Below are 19,626 nucleotides of genomic sequence, written 5' to 3' on the forward strand. Positions count from 1 at the left end.
CGGCGACGGCTGTACAGACAACGACACCAACCTCCTCCACTACAACCACATCGCCCTGGCTTTCCTCACGGGCTTCCTGTTTGCCACACATCTACCCGAGCGCCTGGCGCCTGGCAGCTTCGACTTCATAGGTGCGACTGATCCGACGAGGAGAAAAAAAATAATGTCATCATGTCGTCTTAACCTACAAAGAATGATCAAACCCCCTTTGGTGTCTTTTGGCTCATTGCTTTTGGTTTGGATTTCACAGTTGACAATTAGCTGTGTTGGTTCACTCTCAGCTGCTGCAGGCGACAGTTTGCAGTGAAAAAGAGTGAAAAACCCACCTGATACCTGCCAAGTTTGGCAAATCAGACGAAATAACAGTGTCAGTGTTGTTTACAGGTGGTTTCACTGCCCCCGTGTGGCCAAAATGAATATCTACCTCTGCAGCCTGCTTGTTTTCAGTTTACTTGAGGAGATTTCACTGACTATTTATTGGACCAGTTCCACAATTTTTATTTTTTATTTTTAGGTAGCAGTGACTTTTGTTAAGCATTTGAAGGGTGTGAGTGGGTTCTATACTGTTGGTAAAGTCAGTCATTTCGTGTTAATGGTGATTATTGAATGTAACCACACCTTTGTTTATTCATGTTGTCCCTTTCTCACAAGCATCTCGTACCAATATAAAAGGACAAGATTCAGAGGAACATGTCAGAGAAGGAATGACGGGTTCCCAAAACCACGTATAGGCAAAATAGAAGAAGTCAAAGATTGCTGAAAGATGATAATATCATTATGTTTACATAAAAAAAAAATATTTAAACTTAAAGAAGTAGGAGGTGTGAAAAGTTTGCCATAATGATGTGTATCTATAGTATCAGAAAAGATTTTCTGATCAAAAGTTTAGCCTTTAAATGCAGCAGCTTTTTAAAACATTTCACATTTCAGATCATCCAACATTTCCAATAAATTCAGACACTTGGGCCGGATTGTTCAACGTTAAACATGGTAGAACAATTCTAATGAGACTAGAGCTTACTTCTTTTTGACTGTCTGGGCACTCACACGACTCGACCTCTCTCTCGCTGCAGGTCACAGCCACCAGCTCTTCCATGTGTGCGGCGTCCTCGGCACCCACTTCCAGATGAAGGCCGTGGAACAGGACATGGTGACGCGGCGCCCTTGGCTCCTCGAACACTCCATCCCCATCACGTTATCCAACTCGGTGGGCGCGGCGCTGCTTTGCGTGGTGGTGAACTTGACTATCATCATCCTCTTCAGTCTCCCGCTCCTCTCGGCACCGGCCTACAAAGATAAGACATGTGGCAGAAGCCCACAGAAAGCCTCAGCCAAGCTCTGCCCCTGCTGCTGAAACCTCCAGCTGCACTTGTCATCTCTTTTGGATCCCGGCTGTTCACGGGACGTGCGAACAGCGTGCATTGTGGGTGATTTAAAAACACTAAGGACTCAGAACTAAGAGGATAGGATGTAATGTTTCAATGAAGGATGGGCATTAGGCTTCTGGTGGTGTTTGGCCAGTTGAACTGGGGCATTAACTGAAAATGAGGGCATCATTTGCACAACTATGCAATTTAAATTGAACACACACAAAAAAAACATTTGTTACCATAATAAGTGATGAATCTAAATGTTCCTAAGGAAACCTGTTACAGTGATCATTTATGGTGCTTGTGCTTGTTCACGGCCATTTGGATTTTTATATCGAATAAAAAAAAAACAGCGTGACGATGACTCACATACAAAATACCAAAACAAAAGAGGCAGATATGACGAGTGAAGATTTTTTTTTTTTTTTTGTTGCTTTGAGCTGCCTGTAAAGAAGCAACTTGATTAAGAGTTTAATCAATGATCCTGTACTATATTTCTAACTGAATGGATGTTTTTCTCACATTGTTCCTTTGCTAAATTTGGGTGTAAGTATGTAAGTTCAATGTTATTTATTATGATTTTATTCTTTTTCAAATAAACTTGAAACCAAACTTACTGCATCGTTCTGATTCTAGAGGAGTCTCCTGCCTAACCTCACGTTGATCAATCGTCGCATTCAAAAAAGAAAAAAAGGTTAAATCAATCAAGCCAGGTTGTTTATGATTTGTCTCGTCAGATATGACCAAACAATTACAACAATGAGGAACACACACATACAGTAACACCGACAACAAAAATTCAATTCAAATCATTAAGCGTCAAAAATTTTACCAAACAAAACGACTAAGGATCTCTGGTTTCGCTTCTGTTTGGTTCTGGCTTTTCCCCCACGAGTAAATCATCCTTGCAAACAAGAAAATCTCTGCGACAGTGTTTTGACCGTTTATCTCGTTAGTCAAAATAATATAGTATCTATGAAAAGAGAGTTCACTTATTATATTAGTATTAGCAGTAGTATATTTAGAGTTAGCAGGGCAGGTTACTTGAGTGAGGGCACGTGAAGTGAACAGATTAAATATAAAACCAAGTCAAGTGTTCTTTAGTTTTTTAATAAATAAATTATATGATTTCAATAATTTAAAAATACATGACGATTCTGATGGAAACAGCATTTCTTTGTGCCTCCAACACACACACAGACACACATGTAAACTCAAATGTTCGCCTACAAATATCCTAACACGTGGCCGTGTTACACACATTTACATTGCACATTATGAATCATAAGACGAGGACATCTACAGCATGAAGCTCTCTCGCAGTGAGAGAACTCTCCTCATAGTCTTTCTCCTGGTGCACAAAGTGTTGAGCAGACACATTAGTCTGACATTCAGCGGTAACCAGTGCAAGTTTTCTCCTTAAACGGCAAATGAATCAATTCACATTATTTATTTTTTAATGATTCTTTTGAGATGCTGCCCAACGTTCCTTCGTTTTCCACTCGTGTGTCGTGTGACTTTAAACCAGAAAAGGGATATTTGGCTAAGAGACCGTTTTTACATAACAGTAGAATCAGAATAGACGTATCATCTATTAAATGCAGCAGAGAGAAGTTTTGCGCTTCAGTCAGAAGAAGATTCGTATACAGTCATTAGCCAAATTTGAACAATGTAAAAGTCAAGTTGTTGTAATGTGTAAAGGAAAGATGGAGGCCATTTTAAATCATACAAAAGTGCAGGATGAATCCCCACATTTGGTCCATGTTCTTGCTAAAAGGAGGAGGTTCAAAGTGCAAACACTAACGAGTGTCAACAGGAAACTGAAACAGTAAAGAAAGAATGTTTTTTTTAAGAGAATGTGCATGAAAAGCATCAGAGCTGGAACGACATTACATTTTTTTTGTGCTTCTCCACGAAACTGTAAAGCTTGAAAGACAAAGCCTTTGGGATTGTTGACAAAACTACGTGTTACATATTGTATGTGTTATGAAATAAGCCCTTATATACAGTAAAGGGGTTTCTATGGAACCTAATGTATATGTAACACTTCTCCAGGCCCACGCTTGAAGAAAATGTCCTTTATAACAGTCGGATAGATGCATTCATCAAGAACGGAGATGATAAAGATCTCTTCCCCCGATGAAGAGGACGGAGTTCGTTAAATCAAGAGGAAGAATAAAGAAGAGGAACATTTGGTCCAACAGGCCATGACATATTCTTATGAGTTTCTGATTAAATAGACTTCCTCTCCTCGTGACGTCGCTGCCGGTTGTGTAACAGTCACTGCAGGCGGGCGCCGTTTGGCCATGAACGCGCCGCGGTCATGGGACAGTTTTGTGTTCGGCCCGGGAAACCCATCTGTGCGTGGTGACTCTCCACAGCACGGGAGCCAGCAGCAAACTGAGAGTGGTGACGCTGAGAACCAGCAGGTACACCTGAGCACAGAGAGAATCATAAAACAATGTCAACTGAGGACACAGTTAATGGTTAATTGCATATTATTTTATAAATCTATAAAAAACTCTTTTGTGAGATTCCCTCTCCAGTATAAAAGAGATTTGTGCTGCTCACAGCACTGAAAAAAACCCATTAAATTTAGAAAATGTACTGTTTATAGACTATTTTTCAAAACCCAGGTCAAAAATCCAAAAAATGATAAGACATTAAAACTAGACCACAATAAAATAAAAAATATAAATAAGACGTCACTGACCTCTCTGGAGATGATGCCAGCTCGACGCGCGCGGCTGCTCAAGACGAAGGAGAATTCGCTGACCTGCGCGAGGCCAGCTGAGACGATCCATCGGATGTGTCGCGAGCCCGGAGGCAAGATGGCCGACAGCACCAGCACGGCCATGACAAACTGGAAGGAGATGAGGAGTAAAGTGGAGCGAGAGAAAAAAAAAGGGACTGACAGTGCTTCAAAGTGTCGAAGAGGTACCTTCATGATGACGAGCGAGAGCGTCAGCACCAGCAGGATGGTGAGCTCATACAGCACAAATGTGGGGAACACGTGGAGACCTGCGGCATCGCAAAAGACACACACGAACGGATGAGACGGTGCGAACGCTGCAAAAGATTCATGTGATAACAAAGCTGAGATGTGTCATAAATGTTTTCACGGTGGTTCTGACCGATAGAGGCAAAGAAGATGATGGCGAGGAAATCTCGGATTGGCTCGATGCATCCCATGACCTCTGCGGTGACCATGTGACCCTGTGTGGACAACAGAGCTCCGGCCAGGAAACAGCCCAGCTCCATAGAAACGTCCATAAACTCTGTTACCTGGGGAATCGGTCGGGGAGAGACACATCAACACAAAAAGCTTCTCGATGTTAAGACTGGGTATGAGACATTCGGAGAAGGAATTCGGGACTTGTAAAGAGACGATCGTACGGTCAGCATGAAGAAGACGAAGGCCGCCATCCCCAGCACCAGGATCTCCTTGTTTCCTTTGCTCTCGGCGTGCAGCTTCTTGTAATATGGGCCAATCAGGAAGGTTCTTAGCAGCAGGCAGAGCAGCAGCACGGCAGCCAGAGACACCAGCACCTGGAGCAGCAGGTAGAGCACGTGGAGGCTTCCAAACAGGAGGCTGTTGGAGCAGATGTTTACAAAGCTTGAGTAGTGTGTGTGTGTGTGTGTGTGTGTGTGTGTATTTGTCTTTGTGTGTGTGGGGCTAAGTGACCTGTCCAAGTCTCCACTCTGTGCCTGGATCAGCGTTGGCATGACGGCAATGAAGAGGCCAAGCTGAACATCTTGCATCACCAACATCCCAAGAAGAACACTGCTGTAGTCCGAGTCGCCTGGCACGCGCGCACACACACACACACACACACACACACACACACACACACACACACACACACACACACACACACACACACACACACACACACACACACACACACACACACACACACACACACACACACACACACACACACACACACACACACACACACACACACACACACACACACACAGGAATTTAGCTGCTTACATTTCACTCAAAACTGACAATGCTGTTCCAACACTTGATGAGTAGTGTACACTATGTTCATTACCTTCCTTGTCCCCCCTGCTCCCCCCTGCTAGGAAGCGGGACACCAGTGGAGTGCTGGACAGGGAGAGACAAGTGGAGATGAACACGGTCTGGGTGGGTCGAATATGCAAGACCTGGCCCCACAGCAAACCGGCCCCCACCATCAGCAGACTCAGGTAGCACGACCCCTGGACTGACGTTTTCCATACCTACACACACACGCACACATGGACACGCACACAAACAAACAAACACAGATTTATCAACCAACTTTATGGATGTATGTATTTAAAAGCAGTTAAACTACACTTACTTAAAACTATGACAAAATCTAACAGTATAAAAAATAAATAAAATAAACACCAAAACATTCCGGGACCTTTTTAAGGGTTCTTTCAAATCTAAGATCTAGATTTTTCAATTTCTCGTAATGTTAAAGAAAGTGAAGGAAAAAAATCCTACATCTGCCCCTTTGTCTGGATCTGCACCAAAATTCCAAACAAAAATTATAACTGATAATTATGAAAGTTTGCAATTTGGTGCAGAATACGGATCTAGCAGATGTAATTGTGGTTTCATAATGGAATGTTATGACACTCTACTGAGTGCCATTCTAGTTTGTCTTACATTGACTTGCGAAATGGAAAGAACATTATTGTAGAATTTTAATCGTGACCTTATATCCCTCTCGTTTACCTTTTGAAGGCGCTCGGGTGAGAACTCCAACCCCACCACAAAGAGAGTGAAGAACACGCCCAACTCCCCGAGAGTCTCCACCTGGACCATGGACTGAGAGACACGCTCACATCAACAACTGACACAACAGTCAATTTAAACAGTCTGTTCAATCTGACGTCATACGCAAACGCTGCACTGAATCACACACACACACACACACACACACACACACACACACACACACACACACACACACACACACACACACACACACACACACACACACACACACACACACACACACACACACACACACACACACACACACACACACACACACACACACACACACACACACACCTTGATGCTGTTGAGGCCAGACGGACCAAGCAGGACCCCACAGATGATGTACCCAAACATCGGAGGAAGGCCGACTAGAGAGCAGATCCAGCCGCAAGGAAGGGACAACATCACCACCGACACCAAGTCCTGCACGAAGGTTTAACGGTATTGAACGTGGGGAATCTGCCCTGTGCTAACCACATCACGAGTTTCCACTTCTCGTCTCGCCTGGACAAAATAGGAGCAACCGACCTTGATGAAGTGATGGTCTGCCCTCGGCATCGTGGAGTCTCGAGGTTTGGTCAGAACATACTGGTTGTTCTGCGAGTCGATGAGCATGCTCAGTCCCCACAGGTCGTCCTCCACTTCCTTCTGCCTGGACTTGTTGCTCCTCTTCCCTCCGTTCTCGTCATCGTCCTCCACTCTCAGCACCGCCTCCACGTTCACTCCTTTCATCTAGAGGAAAAAACGAAGACTATGAAAGGATGCAATATGATGCTTTGTTGATCAAGTGTGCGTCTCGAAATTGTGACATTTCTTAATGAGCGTCTCACAATACACAGGGGACATATTCAAAATTAAGTAAACTTTTGTGCTGGTTCTAGTATCCTGACATTTTCCAAGTGTTAGGTAATCACATTTACAGACTGAGTGACTGGTGTTGTTTGTGGACCTGTTTGTTGTTATCGAATGCGTGCTCCTCGATCTCCTCCTCTAGTCGGTCCGCTGCCTTTCGGACGTCCTCCAGGATTTCATCCAGCATGGACAGAGTCTTGTTCTGGGCCAAAACGCTCTTGGCAGCTTCCTGCTGGTGCTTCTCGGCCGCCACCAGCTCCACGAACTCCTGCTCCTCCTGGAGAGTGAGTAAAGGCAAGGCAAGTTTATTTGTATAGCACATTTCAACAACAAGGCAAGTGCTTTACATAAAACATTAAAAGGAACTGGGAAGAAACAGATAAAATCACATGAAAATATCATAATTAAAAATGAAAAAGAGAAAATAAAAACATGTTAAAGTGGAATAAGACAGGTGATAAAAGTTACACAGACATGAAACACACACTGAACTCAGAGGACATATAGCACACAATTATAAATGACTTTGATGTCGAGGTTGACAATATGGTTTGAAATGAATATCTGTCTCTGATTGTCATAAAACAATATGACAAATGGGTCCAAACATCCCAAAAAATAAATAAATCATAAATAAATTAATTTGGACAATAATATTTCGCATAACCATGATATGATCACGTCTAGATCTTAAAAAATGATTTGATGGTTCGATAAGCTGATCGACATATCCTAATTTTCGATAATAGCCTAGTTAATAACAGTTGTTTAATCAACTGTATGGCAAATATTTCGTGGTTCCTGCTCCTCAGAAGTAAGGACATTTGCTTGGACATTTTTTTAAGATGATGTCTTTTATAGACTTAAAAAAGTAATGTATTAACCTAAACCTACTTGTATTTTTCAATGAATGTTGAAAACAATTGTTAGATGCATATATATTCATGTCATCACAATTGTTTCCCAAAAAGAGTTGATCCCCCTCAAAAATTTGAATTATTACCTTGTGGCATCACTATGCATTCCCTCCCTCTGCTGATATATTATTATGTACAACATAGAATATTCATCGGCATGTAACTCTCTGTAGTACCCATGAGACGCTGCTGACCACGACGCCCCCTCACCTTTATGGCGGCCTCCCTGAGGGCCTCCAGCCGCTGCCTGCTGCTCTCCTTCATGTTCACCACGTCCCTTAAGTCTCCCTGCAGCGCCCTCTGCAGGCTGTGCACCGCCTGGAACACCAGGTTCTCGCTCTCGTTCAGCTCCTTCTGGAAAACCTCCAGGGTGTGAACCTGAACGCAGAGAAGAGGGAGACGGACACCGGTCAGTCACTTAACCGTAAAAATATCTTGACACACTCCTTGGCTGAGTAAACACTTGATTTAGAGCAGTTTGCAAGTCTTCCGCTGCAATTTAACATGACTAACAGAATAAAATAGATCCAGGAAAGGTTAGAACAGGAAAAGTGGGCCATGACTCAGCTCCAGTTGATTGAATATTTAGTAGTGATTTGATAAGAAACCAGTTACTTACTACTTAGTGTCTGCCCATTATCTAATCTAGAGCTGAATCAATTAGTCAATTAAATCAACTGACAGAAAATGACTCTGCAACAATTCTGAACATTCATTAATCTTTTAAGTCACTAATCGAGCAAAAAAATGCCAAATAATCTCTTTTCCCAGCTTCTCCGATGTGATAATGTTTTTTCTGTTTGTATAATTACAGTACATTTTGAAATATTTTGGTTTTGGAACCCAAGATTTTATCTAATCTAACCTCCTCTGTGAAGGTGAAAACTGAACTGTCCAGATGAAATATGAGAAGACAGATGTGTGTCAACACACTGACAAAGAGGACACAAAGACAAAGAAGAGTTGCAGACCTGTCACATATTATGTGCTGTACCAAAAAATATTAAATAATAAATCCCTCACTTCTTCTCCAAACAAAGGCCCTTTACTCCATCTGGTATCTGTTCTCAGTCTGGTACCTGGAAAAGCCTCTCGGACTCCGACAGGGCCCGGTCTCTTCCGACAGCGTCTGCAGCGGCGGCCAGCTTCTTGACGGCCACATTCTTCTGACGCAGGAGACCAACCAGCCGCTTGCAGTTGCCGACCCCCCAGCTGTGGCCCTGCCGGACCCCCTTGCTCCGGTAGAGCTTGATGGCGCTCTGGGCCACCTGGTCCCTCTGCAGCACAGCGGCCGCCGCTGCCAGGCCGAGGCACAGCAGCCAACAGCACACAACCTGCATCCAGACCTCGGCTTGTGTCTCCACCGGAGTGTGGAGACTGATCAAGAGGAAGAGACCTGCGATGGAGGAAAAACAGAGAGCGAGGCGATTTACAGCAGGGAGGCGTGGTGATTATTACCATGATCGATAGAAGAAAGAGAGGAGAGTTTAAAGAATAGTGATATACTGGTGATGAGAATTATAATGAGGTCAACAAATCCATTGTAAAACGACAAAACCGACGATAATTGATCCAAGAACAAGCGTTTCTGAAGCCTTATTCCCCTGTGACATAAACCTCAGCCGTTGTCCAAAAACAAATCAGTGAGCCACATGTCTATATTTTATATATTTGTGACCCTTTTTTTAAGATTTACATCTTGAGCATGAAAGAAAAGTTAGCAGGAAAGTATAGAGACGAACTAACTTGGTTTTGGTCTTTTCATGGGATTTATCCACAAAAACAAAAATGTAGAAACAGAGGAAATTCCCTCCGTGCCTTTAAAAGCACCGATAGTAACAGTATTTGTCTATTCTTTTTTTCTTGCCTTCCAGAAAAGTTTTCATCTGATCAAGATGCTCTCTTTTTATTTGAGCCACAATACTCTTTTGCTTTCGTGTGACGAGAGAGAGGGAGAGAGAGTGTTCAGTCTTTTGGCTGGGTGTGGTTACATTCGAACAGCTTAAACAACAGCTGTGTACACCCACCTGTGGCCTGTCCGGCTGCGTAGACCTGTGTTCGCTCTCTTGACTTGACTGTGCACGTCACATGTGTAAACTAACTGTCGAACTTGCTGTCCTGCCTAAACCTGACGTGACGCTGCATTTTTTTATCTATGGTTGGAAGCTCAAAAGCCCAAGAACTGTGCCAATTAAAGAAACTGCTTTACTGCCAACTGTGCTCTATTCTACCCTGACATCGTGTGCTTGGTTACTCCTGAATCTTTTACTACAACAGCGTAATGAATGAATGCACTCGACTCATAACCAAGCCGGGTCTGCACCTTTGTAAGCATGAGTCAGGCTGAGTGATGTTAACTTTCCAAACTCCTCCTCTGTCCGTCCTCCTGCGACTGGACTGCAGCCACTCCGCTACTGTTGCTGGAAATCAATAGCACCTCTGTCTCGCACTTGGCTGCTGAAAAAGAACAAGCATGCACACACACACGCACACACACACACACACACGCATACACACACAGAAATGAAATGAGTTCCTCCAAGTGTAATGGGTATAAGATTTGATAAAATCACATTTCAACCTTTTTAGATAAGAGCACAGACACATTTTAAACCAAATAACAAAAACTTTAAACATTTCTCCTTGCATCCACTTTGACAGACTGATCTATGGTCACAAAATAAACATCTGCTCCAGGGGCAAAAGGAATTATTCAAATCATGTATGAATAAGAAAGACACATTATATGATTCCATTTAAAGTAAAAATCCTGCATCCTGAAAGCACAGGAAGTATCAGAGTGGCCCCTTCAGTATAATGTTATTATTGATGCATTAATATGTAAGGCATACTTTAATCGTGTGGGTTTGTTCAGGTGGCACTTCATTCATTGTTGGGTGATTTAATAATATATATATATATATACATACATACATACATATAACAGATTTGCAGATTCAAGGAAAATTAATTGTAACTATGCAACAAGTCATTTTTTGGGCAAAAATGCCAAACATTCGATGACTCTAGGCTCTTACACGTGACCGGAAAAGTGATAACGTCACATAGCCCTAGGATATTGTATTTAGCATTCATTACTGTATTCTCATGTTTTGTGGACTTTATTAATCAAGACAATGCTGTAACAATTGTTGGATTAATCGATTAGAGAAAATGACTACTTGCCAACTATTTTGATTTAAAAATGTCAATATTTTAGTCGTTTTTGTGGTAAAAATATCATTTAACTTCCTAAATGTGAGAACTTGACACTTTCCCTTATCAAACATGATAGAAACCTGAATATTGTTGGAGAGACAACAACAGACGCATGAAGATGACATTTTGATCTGGGTGAAATTAAACATTTTCCTTCTTATATTGTGGTATTTTATAGACATAGGATATGATTCATTTAAAAACCGGATTAATCAACGATGAAATAATTGCTGGTTGCCGGTAAAGGGTGTAATACTTCTCTCTGAAATGCAAGTTTGAAACAATCAAGTAGTATTTGAGGGGGAATCAATTCTCCACCACTGCTCTGCACCAAGGCTTTTGACTGGTTGTCATTTATGGTAAACCATAACTTTGCATGCACAAAGTTAAAGTCCAACTACATACAGCCGAATGACAGAACTTGACAATGAAGTGCGAGTGGCCACCAAGATGTTACCCCCCCCCCCCCCTCCAAAACCAAACCAAAACAGTAAAAAACTGAACCCACCCGGAAATAACTGACACGGTCCCAAAACACAAATCACGGAGTCCTTCCACAGATCCTGTCGACAACCGACCAACACATTCGATAAAAAATGAAAAGAGGCTGCAACTACCTGCGAACCGTGAGCACCGTCCTGGCTCCTCACTCCACCGCACGACCGGGGACGAGGCGGAGGAGGAGGAAGAAGAAGAAGAAGACGAGAACAATCGTGTTGTTGTGCCGCAGCAGCAGCGACACCCCCCCCCCCCCTCCCCCTCCTCCCCTGCCACATAGCTGAGGTCGACGCAGGCGTTCACCGGCTGACTCGATGTTTGACTTGGGCTCCGACTCCGAGCTCCGTCGACGTTAGCCGAGTTAGCAGAGCGGAGGCTAACGCGACTGCGCCCAGGTAAGAGAAACGCGACAGCCGCCGGAGGAGAAACTGCCCGCGGTTTGTGTCCGGGTCGCTTCACTTGGACTCGTGTGTCTTAAAAGAGAAAGTTCAGTTTGTGTTTCTCTCTCCGGAGCTTTGAGTGGAGCGACGTGTTCAACTCACCCCCGAGCTGTCACACACACACACACACACACACACACACACACACACACTCACACACAGCTAGCATAACGTGGCTAACGCTAGCACAGAGAGATAGTTCACCGCTCTTCTCCACGTGCGACGTTTTAACCACGAGCCGCAGCGGAAGCTGAACAACTGCCGTCGTTTTGTTTCCTTCATACATAATACATGACATCGCGTGCATGTCATTTTTGATTGAGCCGTCTCCACATTACTTCCTAAACATGCTTATCGAGATTTGATATGGGAGTTGTAGTTTTCAGGTGTCATAGATGTGTTCTCTCTCTCTCTCTCTCGACTTGAGTCAAGTGCATTTTTTTGAAAACTGTGTGATAGTTGTTCTCGGCTTACTTATACTTTCACACGGCTGAACAGCTGTGACATACATCACGTGGTGTCTCTTTTCAAAAACAGCAAACGCGATTTGAAACTAGTTCAACTTGAGTCGTCTGTCTGCAGACGTGCGCTGGGCGCGCGTGTGGACGCGACATGCGTGACGCGGGAGCTTGAGAACACAGAATAAGGATGTGTTATGTAATATTGACGTCAAGCGATTCGGCGAACAAAAGTTGACGACTAATGCAACAAGTGAGAGGAACGTCGAGGGACACACGGGGGCCTGGCAGCGACGCGGAACTACAACTCCCACCAATGAGCGGCCTCCTCTACAGTAAGCGGCGCATTGGGTTCGCGCATGCGCACCGGCGGGGAAATGGATATCAAGTTGGGCAAAACAGCGGGTGATAAAATGGTAGGTGATATTAAAACATGAGGCACCGGGGCGAGGAAAGGGGGGGCGGCAGTTCTTTAGTCCCGGTGATTAACTCCCTTAACTGACTGCCCTCAGTGTAGGTGTTCCGGGGACACGCCGGTTTACCGGGCGGGGGCTTCGGAGTGTCCTCGGCCAAGTGTCGCATCGTCAGGGGTGACGTGTGTGTGTGTCGGTGTGTGTGTGTGTGTGTGTGTGTGTGTGTGTCGGTGTGTGTGTGTGTGTGTGTCGGTGTGTGTGTCGGTGTAAGTGTGTGAGGCAGACGGAAGGTCAGTTGTTGGTATTTTGAGAGACCCGGACACTTGCACGTACCTTTCCCTTTTTGGTAGTTCGCCTATGCAGCAGCCCCCCCGGGTCAGGAGAGAGCCTGCAGGATCCCCCCCCCCCCCCCCCCCCCAGGACAAACTGGGTCGCCCAACACTGGCCCGTCACTGTTGGATCACCGGGCGGGTCAGAGTCGCTGCGACCCTCCCGATGACCGTCGACATTTCAAAAACAAAAATAACACGCCGCGGTGTTTAGTGGCAGCGTCGATCCTCTGCTAATTCCTGTGCTGTTGTTTTTACGCAAGGTACGAACGAGTCTTACTGTTTTTTGATTCTCAGATCATAGATTAAAGTCTAGGCACGTGTGTCATTTAAGTGTATTTCCACCTCCAGCTGTTTTTTTTGTTTTTTGTGTGACTTGCTGTCAGGAGAGATTTTATTTGTTATTAAATCAAGGCACTCCCCTTTTTCTTTTCTTCAAATGTTGAGGAAGTTTATGTCTGTTTGTGTAAATATTGATGTGTGCAGCCTCTCCGCTCCACATGCATCTCTCTGCATATCCTCAGGGCTGGATTACCAAGCAGCCACTTGTCCTAGGTTCCCACAACCCGAGGGTTCTTGAAGGCCCTCGATGGTCCTCTGAGATGAGCATTTCCTTTTATGGTGATCTAATCGTTTGCACACAAAAAAATTGAGTAATATGCGCCACTAAAACCAAAGAAACAGACAAAGACGCCTGCAGTTTGACATTGTTTTTGAAGCCCTGTCCTTTAAAAGAGGTCAAACTCTGACACGAACACTTTTAAAGTTGCAATTGTTTTGATGACATTTAAAAAAAAAATTTCAAAAATTACTCACAGAGCAAACCTGGTGCAGGTGGGATTCCACTTTTTAATTGTGGTTGGTTTGTGGACCTGGGCCGTGTGAATGTGTGTGGAGCCTTAACAGGGGCCCAACAGCTTTGCCCCAACCTCCGTGTTTACCTCGTCTGCCTTCTTCTTGCTTTTACAGCACAAGCTGAAGTCATCGCAGAAGGACAAGGTTCGGCAGTTCATGTCCTTCACGCAGGCCGGGGAGAGGACGGCCGTGTACTGCCTGACACAGAATGACTGGAAACTAGAAGTCGCCACAGACAACTACTTCCAAAACCCGGACCTCTACTACAAAGAATCCATGAAAACCTCAGTGGACCGCAAGAAGCTGGAGCAGCTCTACAACAGATACAAAGGTAAGAGTTCTTGAATACACTAATGTCAATATCGGCACAGTCTTCTTTTCGATGCGTTGTGTCACACTCGTGTGTTGTTCCGCGCGCTCGTCTCTGCAGACCCCCAGGATGAGCATAAGATAGGCATCGACGGGATCCAGCAGTTCTGCGATGACCTGACCCTGGACCCGGCGAGCATGAGCATACTGGTGGTGGCGTGGAAGCTCAGGGCGGCCACGCAGTGCGAGTTCAGCAGGAAAGAGTTTGTGGACGGCATGGCTGAGCTAGGGTGAGCCACACCGGCACAGAAGTCTACAATAAATCAGGGATGCTACTGCGTTCCTTTTATTATTTTTGTTATTTTCTATGTGCACTTCTCTACTACATTCCCAATTACAAAATGAAGGAAGCCTGATGTCTGTTGTCCGTTCGTCCTCAATGTGTCCTTCAGCTGTGACAGTCCCGAAAAACTCAAAGCGATCCTTCCCCGACTAGAGCAGGAGCTGAAAGACACGGGGAAGTTCAAAGACTTCTACCAGTTCACCTTCAATTTTGCCAAGAACCCCGGCCAGAAAGGTTTAGGTAAGCTGAAGAGCTGAACACGGCAGATAGACTTATGGTTATTAAAGATTTTCGCCTGCTGTTTTCACAGGTTCACGTGTATTTTAATCTGAAATGTTTTGCTTTCTACCCCAGACCTAGAGATGGCCGTGGCTTACTGGAATCTAGTTCTCACAGGTCGCTTCAAGTTCTTGGATCTCTGGAACAGGTTCCTGCTGGTGAGTTTTTTGGCACATTATTTGTTTATGTATAATTTATGAATACATTTCTTTAAACACATATACGAAGGATCAAAAATATGAGAAAAACCTCAACAGTTTTGTGCAATTTACACATAAACCCCATCTCCTAAAATGACCATCACCTGTCTGACGGTGTCAACAACTAAACCATATAAATATTTTTAATAAAGGTGGGTATGTATATATAATGTTACACTTACTGTGCTGCATTCAGGAGCATCACAAGCGGTCAATACCCAAGGACACTTGGAACCTCCTCCTGGACTTTGGCAATATGATTGCAGACGACATGTCAAACTACGACGAGGAAGGTGAGCGTCTCAAACACTGTTCCAAGCGATATCAGATTCACTCAGCCGGTTTTCATTTGTTCCACACAGTTCAGAGCAAAATGTGATCAAATTAAAACTCTCTGTGCTCGAGCTGTCACGGTAAAACAGTTACTGACTTATGCTTTCACGTAAACAAGTGCAATTTCCCCCCAGAGCGGGACGCAACGACACCACTAAACTGTGTCCTGTTATTATCGTCCAGCTTATCTGAGTCAACCGTAATGTTTTAAATAAAATCATCTGATTGCTGCATTCAAGCCTTAAGTGCAGTAGAGTAATTTGCAGACTTATTTATGCCTCTGAGGCTGCACACAAGCTACCCTCACTTCTTGTTGGAGCTTATTGTGGTCATAGGCAGCTTGTGAAGAACACTGCAGACTCGACTTATGGCTGGAAAAACAGATTTTTTTTTCAGATTGAAGAAAAAGAAAAAAATTGGACTTTGTTTTTAATTGGACATAATTCACATGAAAATCAATAAAAAAAATAATGCAAGGAAAAGACAATGCTCTTTGTAGTGAAGAAATAAATACTAAGTTTTAAAGTCCATTGTTGACATTGGTTATATTAGTGTTTGTATTTATTTAACACAATATACACGTACTTAAATATACCTTTAGTTTGCTGAAGAGCCTCTGATGTGGTTGTTTCCACCCCAAACTTCTGAAACCACGCTTACACTAAACAAAAAGAACCCCAGTAGAATAGAATTGAGTGTGGGTCAACTTCAGGCCAGCAGGGGGCACCGGTGAATGATTTGGCACCGTGGACACTGCTTTGATCAATGGAGTTCTGCAGGAATTAAGACCTGAAAACCTGGAAACATATTCGCATTTTCTGCACTTTCTGCTCAGCGATCCTGAGGCCCATGTTTTTTTGTGAGTGTTTTTTCTGCTGATGTCTGTTTTACTCAGTGATATAAAATACATCAGTAAATTCATTTCATGATATTTTAAAGCCTTTACGTGTCCTAATAAAAGTGGCTGAATGAAACTACATGAGGTTGTCAGGGACTCAAAACGTCATCACAGCCACCTCGAAAATCTGCGTACTCACTAGTTTAACTTGTACAACCATGTTTTTTTTATACTCACACTTCTAAACTATTACTAACTAAGGAAAGAAGATTGGTGTGATGTTGAAGTCATGTGACAGGTGGTGTAGTTTGTTTATTGCCTAAGCTTTTATTGGAGCTTTAAAAAAAAATCATAAAAGTGGGGTTTATTTGTGAAGACGTGTCTTGCTGAACAAAGTAACATGATTATAAGTTTTTTCCTGAAATAATCCAAGAGCCAATGGAAAAAAATGTCCCACTACAATCCCACTGGCTTTTAGTCGAGGGAAACAGGGTTTTCCCCACAGTGCTCTCTAAAGATATTTTATTGGATTTGCATCTAAATTAATATCCTGTTATCCTGTCCTCTCTCCTCAGGGGCTTGGCCTGTCCTCATAGACGACTTTGTGGAGTTTGCCCGGCCGATCGTGACGGGGTGTAAACGCAACATGACATAATGTTCGTCCCAGCTTCATACAGAGTTTGTCTTTCTTCCATTTTTTTTTTTATGAGAATTTTTATACAAATGAGCCAAAAAGAGACTACTTCTCAACAAGCTTGTCTGCAGCTTGTTGTTAGGATTGTTCTTCCAACCGCATAAGATGCCTTGGTTTGGGGAGTGACCTGGAAAAACCCGTTCAGAGTGGAGAGCAGGAGGGAAATCAACAGGAGAGGAGTTGTTTTTTTGTTTTGTTTTTGTTTGTTGTTCGTTGGCAAGGACAGACTCTGTGATCGCAATATGGAAATAATGGGTACGCTAGAACTCGTCACTCGTGCGCGATCATCCCAGTTGGGTGCGGCTTCCATACTGCTGCTGTGGACTTGAGCTCACTAAACCTGCACCCTTGGCACAGTGAGGAGGGACGGTCAAAGCGAGCTCTCAGCACATGCAGAGGATCGAGACGAAGATGCAGTAGGACGTGACCTCTTACCTTGTAAATTGTGAATGGAACCGTGTCTTAACATCTGCATGTTTTCGTCAGCTCGTGTGAAGCGGTGCCGTGGACGCGGAGGAGGGGGAAAAAAAGATCTACATTATTCTCACTGAGATTGTGAATGAATAGTTCTCGAACAATCACAGAGAAGAGTGGAGAAAGTGTGTGTGTGAGCGTGTATTTGTGGGTTTTGTGTGTGTGTGTGTGTTTGTGTGGGGGGGGTTGGTTTAAATATATAGCCTCTTTTACAAAACCAGGCTAAATATTATTCTTTTAGTTTTTATTAATATAAGAATTCAAGCGACACAAACTGACGGCGAAAAAAAAAGTTCAGAGTGGCGTTTTGTATTCAGACAGATTTGGACAGAGCAGCATGCTTTTCGGGCTCAGCACCAGCAGAAGTGCTCTTGCTACAGTGTGTAACAACACTGTACTCTTAGAAATAAGAATAGGTTCTATTTTAGAAGAGCAAAAATGTATATCTACGAAAAACAGGCAATGAGATTTATAAATCGTGATTAGAACATAAGCATTTACAGTAGGATCCTCGTGTATAAAATGCTGTTGCGTCACATTTCGTTGGTTCCTTTAGTGTTGCAGGGTGTAAACTGCTGTACTCAAAGAGAAACTGACTGGCACATTGACTGTTTTATTATATTACTATTATCCAGGTGATGACAACGACGACTTGCCAACTCTGCAAACTGCACTGATTTACACTTTTTCTGTTGTTTTTAGGATTATATTTTAAATATCAGGCAGCACGTGTACAGCTACAAAGGCTACTGAGTTTACATGACAGTAGGTTTCACTAACACACACACACTAGACCTTTTAAAATTGAACATCTACACATCCAGCCAAAAGTATTTTCACTGTTTGTTTACACAGCTTGAGGTTTTAGTCTGTTGCTTTTCACGTATTAGCAACTGCGGGGTAACGGCGGCACATTAAAAGTACCGTAGAACTACAACAGAGAAAAAAAAACGTGTCACCCTTTAAGAACACTGCTCGTCCTGATGGGAGGACCCAGCCACATAGTATTTCTCCGTGTACCACAGTCCTGTGCTACATTATCGTATTATAATATAGATGTGGGCACAACAACTGTGAGAGAAGCCCGACATCCAGCTGTGGTGATTTTGAGCCATTGCTTTTCCTACATATGAGATTTGGTGTTGCTTTCATTGTTGTTAATGTCGTCCCCCTTTCCCAGATAAAGAGTGTGACAGAAGTGTCAGAGCTCAGGTACCAGGCGGCCTCCTGTACTTAACATGAGTGGCAAGCCAATTCTCGTCACATGATACAACCTTTTGCCATGTGAAATAAAGATGAATTAATTCCCTCTAACTGCAGGGGATTAAATCATTTCTTTTTGTTAGGTTTCAAATTCTCATATTTATGTAGACAAGTAAGTGTAAGTCATGGAAGAGATGAATGTAGCCTTTAAGAAGCTGATAAAAACAGGATGGAAGTTGACCAGGGATTTCTGTCCTGGACTGAATGTGGCTGAACAGTAAAACAGAAATCGGCTTCATGACGACTGTAAAACAGAAATGTGTTGCTTCAATGAAATGTGTTATAAACTGTCAGTACTGTTAAACGTGTGTGTGTGTGTGTGTGTGTGTGTAAAACTATCACGGTCGGCACGGGGAGAAGGTGTGAAAGTTTTTTCCCCGTCGTCGATCATTGTTGACTTTTACAACCTGACGTTGTTTGTGGTTCAGGAGCAAGAAAATGTGACATCTTTCAGTATTCATCGCTAACATGGTACGTTAGGTTACGTGTTTATTTGTCAAACGTGTGACCGACTGTTTCTGGTCATGCGGACGATTGTTATCAAAACAGTATTATTTTTGCCACCGAGGACACTGATATTTAGAGAATATTATGTTTTGTCACAGAAGCATTGTTTTCTTTAAGAAAGTTGTCAATAAAGCATGTTGTTTTTAACGTGTGCAGTTCAAGTTTGCTCTGACATCCAATGCCGGCTGGTTTAACATATCGAACGCAAATGTGTTGTGCTGAAAGTATCATCAGTGATATTAATATTTT

At 43.3% G+C, this 19,626-nt stretch overlaps 3 protein-coding genes across 8 annotated transcripts in view; 2 read left to right on the forward strand and 1 right to left on the reverse strand.

The window, feature by feature from the left end:
• Positions 1-1,986, forward strand: part of LOC118302759 (membrane progestin receptor gamma-B) — an 8,075-nt gene extending 6,089 nt beyond the window's left edge. The window contains exons 7-8 of the mRNA XM_035629179.2: positions 1-131; positions 1,074-1,986. The exon at positions 1-131 is cut by the window's left edge and continues 14 nt beyond it. Of these exons, the coding sequence (XP_035485072.1) occupies positions 1-131; positions 1,074-1,354 (412 nt within the window). The 3' untranslated portion in view covers positions 1,355-1,986. The remainder of the gene's footprint in view (positions 132-1,073) is intronic.
• A 478-nt stretch (positions 1,987-2,464) lies between these two features.
• Positions 2,465-11,901, reverse strand: tmco3 (transmembrane and coiled-coil domains 3). Of its 4 annotated transcripts, none has more exons than XM_035627373.2 (15): positions 11,762-11,901; positions 10,249-10,382; positions 9,005-9,321; positions 8,136-8,303; positions 7,106-7,285; positions 6,685-6,888; positions 6,451-6,579; positions 6,109-6,201; positions 5,435-5,621; positions 5,056-5,173; positions 4,767-4,962; positions 4,505-4,655; positions 4,312-4,391; positions 4,084-4,233; positions 2,465-3,805 (listed from the first exon to the last, which is right to left on the reverse strand). In XM_035627373.2, exons 3-15 carry the CDS (start codon positions 9,263-9,265, stop codon positions 3,692-3,694), a joined length of 2,031 nt encoding a protein of 676 aa, XP_035483266.1. In that variant the 5' UTR covers positions 9,266-9,321; positions 10,249-10,382; positions 11,762-11,901; the 3' UTR covers positions 2,465-3,691. The 4 variants fall into 4 exon arrangements, with proteins under 4 accessions (XP_035483266.1, XP_047187334.1, XP_047187336.1 ...); XM_047331378.1 differs by having other exon boundaries at positions 10,249-10,379; positions 11,762-11,896; XM_047331380.1 differs by lacking the exon at positions 11,762-11,901 and adding an exon at positions 11,653-11,745.
• On the forward strand, positions 11,899-19,524 carry LOC118301801 (DCN1-like protein 2). Of its 3 annotated transcripts, none has more exons than XM_035627382.2 (7): positions 11,899-12,037; positions 14,252-14,468; positions 14,568-14,736; positions 14,899-15,029; positions 15,144-15,226; positions 15,465-15,561; positions 17,015-19,524. In XM_035627382.2, exons 2-7 carry the CDS (start codon positions 14,294-14,296, stop codon positions 17,092-17,094), a joined length of 735 nt encoding a protein of 244 aa, XP_035483275.1. In that variant the 5' UTR covers positions 11,899-12,037; positions 14,252-14,293; the 3' UTR covers positions 17,095-19,524. The 3 variants fall into 3 exon arrangements, with proteins under 3 accessions (XP_035483275.1, XP_035483271.1, XP_035483272.2); XM_035627378.2 differs by lacking the exon at positions 11,899-12,037 and adding an exon at positions 12,414-12,956; XM_035627379.2 differs by lacking the exon at positions 11,899-12,037 and adding an exon at positions 13,389-13,545.
• The last annotated feature ends 102 nt before the right edge of the window (positions 19,525-19,626 follow it).

The sequence above is a fragment of the Scophthalmus maximus genome, chromosome 4 (genome assembly GCF_022379125.1).
Source record: "Scophthalmus maximus strain ysfricsl-2021 chromosome 4, ASM2237912v1, whole genome shotgun sequence".
Classification (NCBI taxonomy): Eukaryota; Metazoa; Chordata; class Actinopteri; order Pleuronectiformes; family Scophthalmidae; genus Scophthalmus; species Scophthalmus maximus.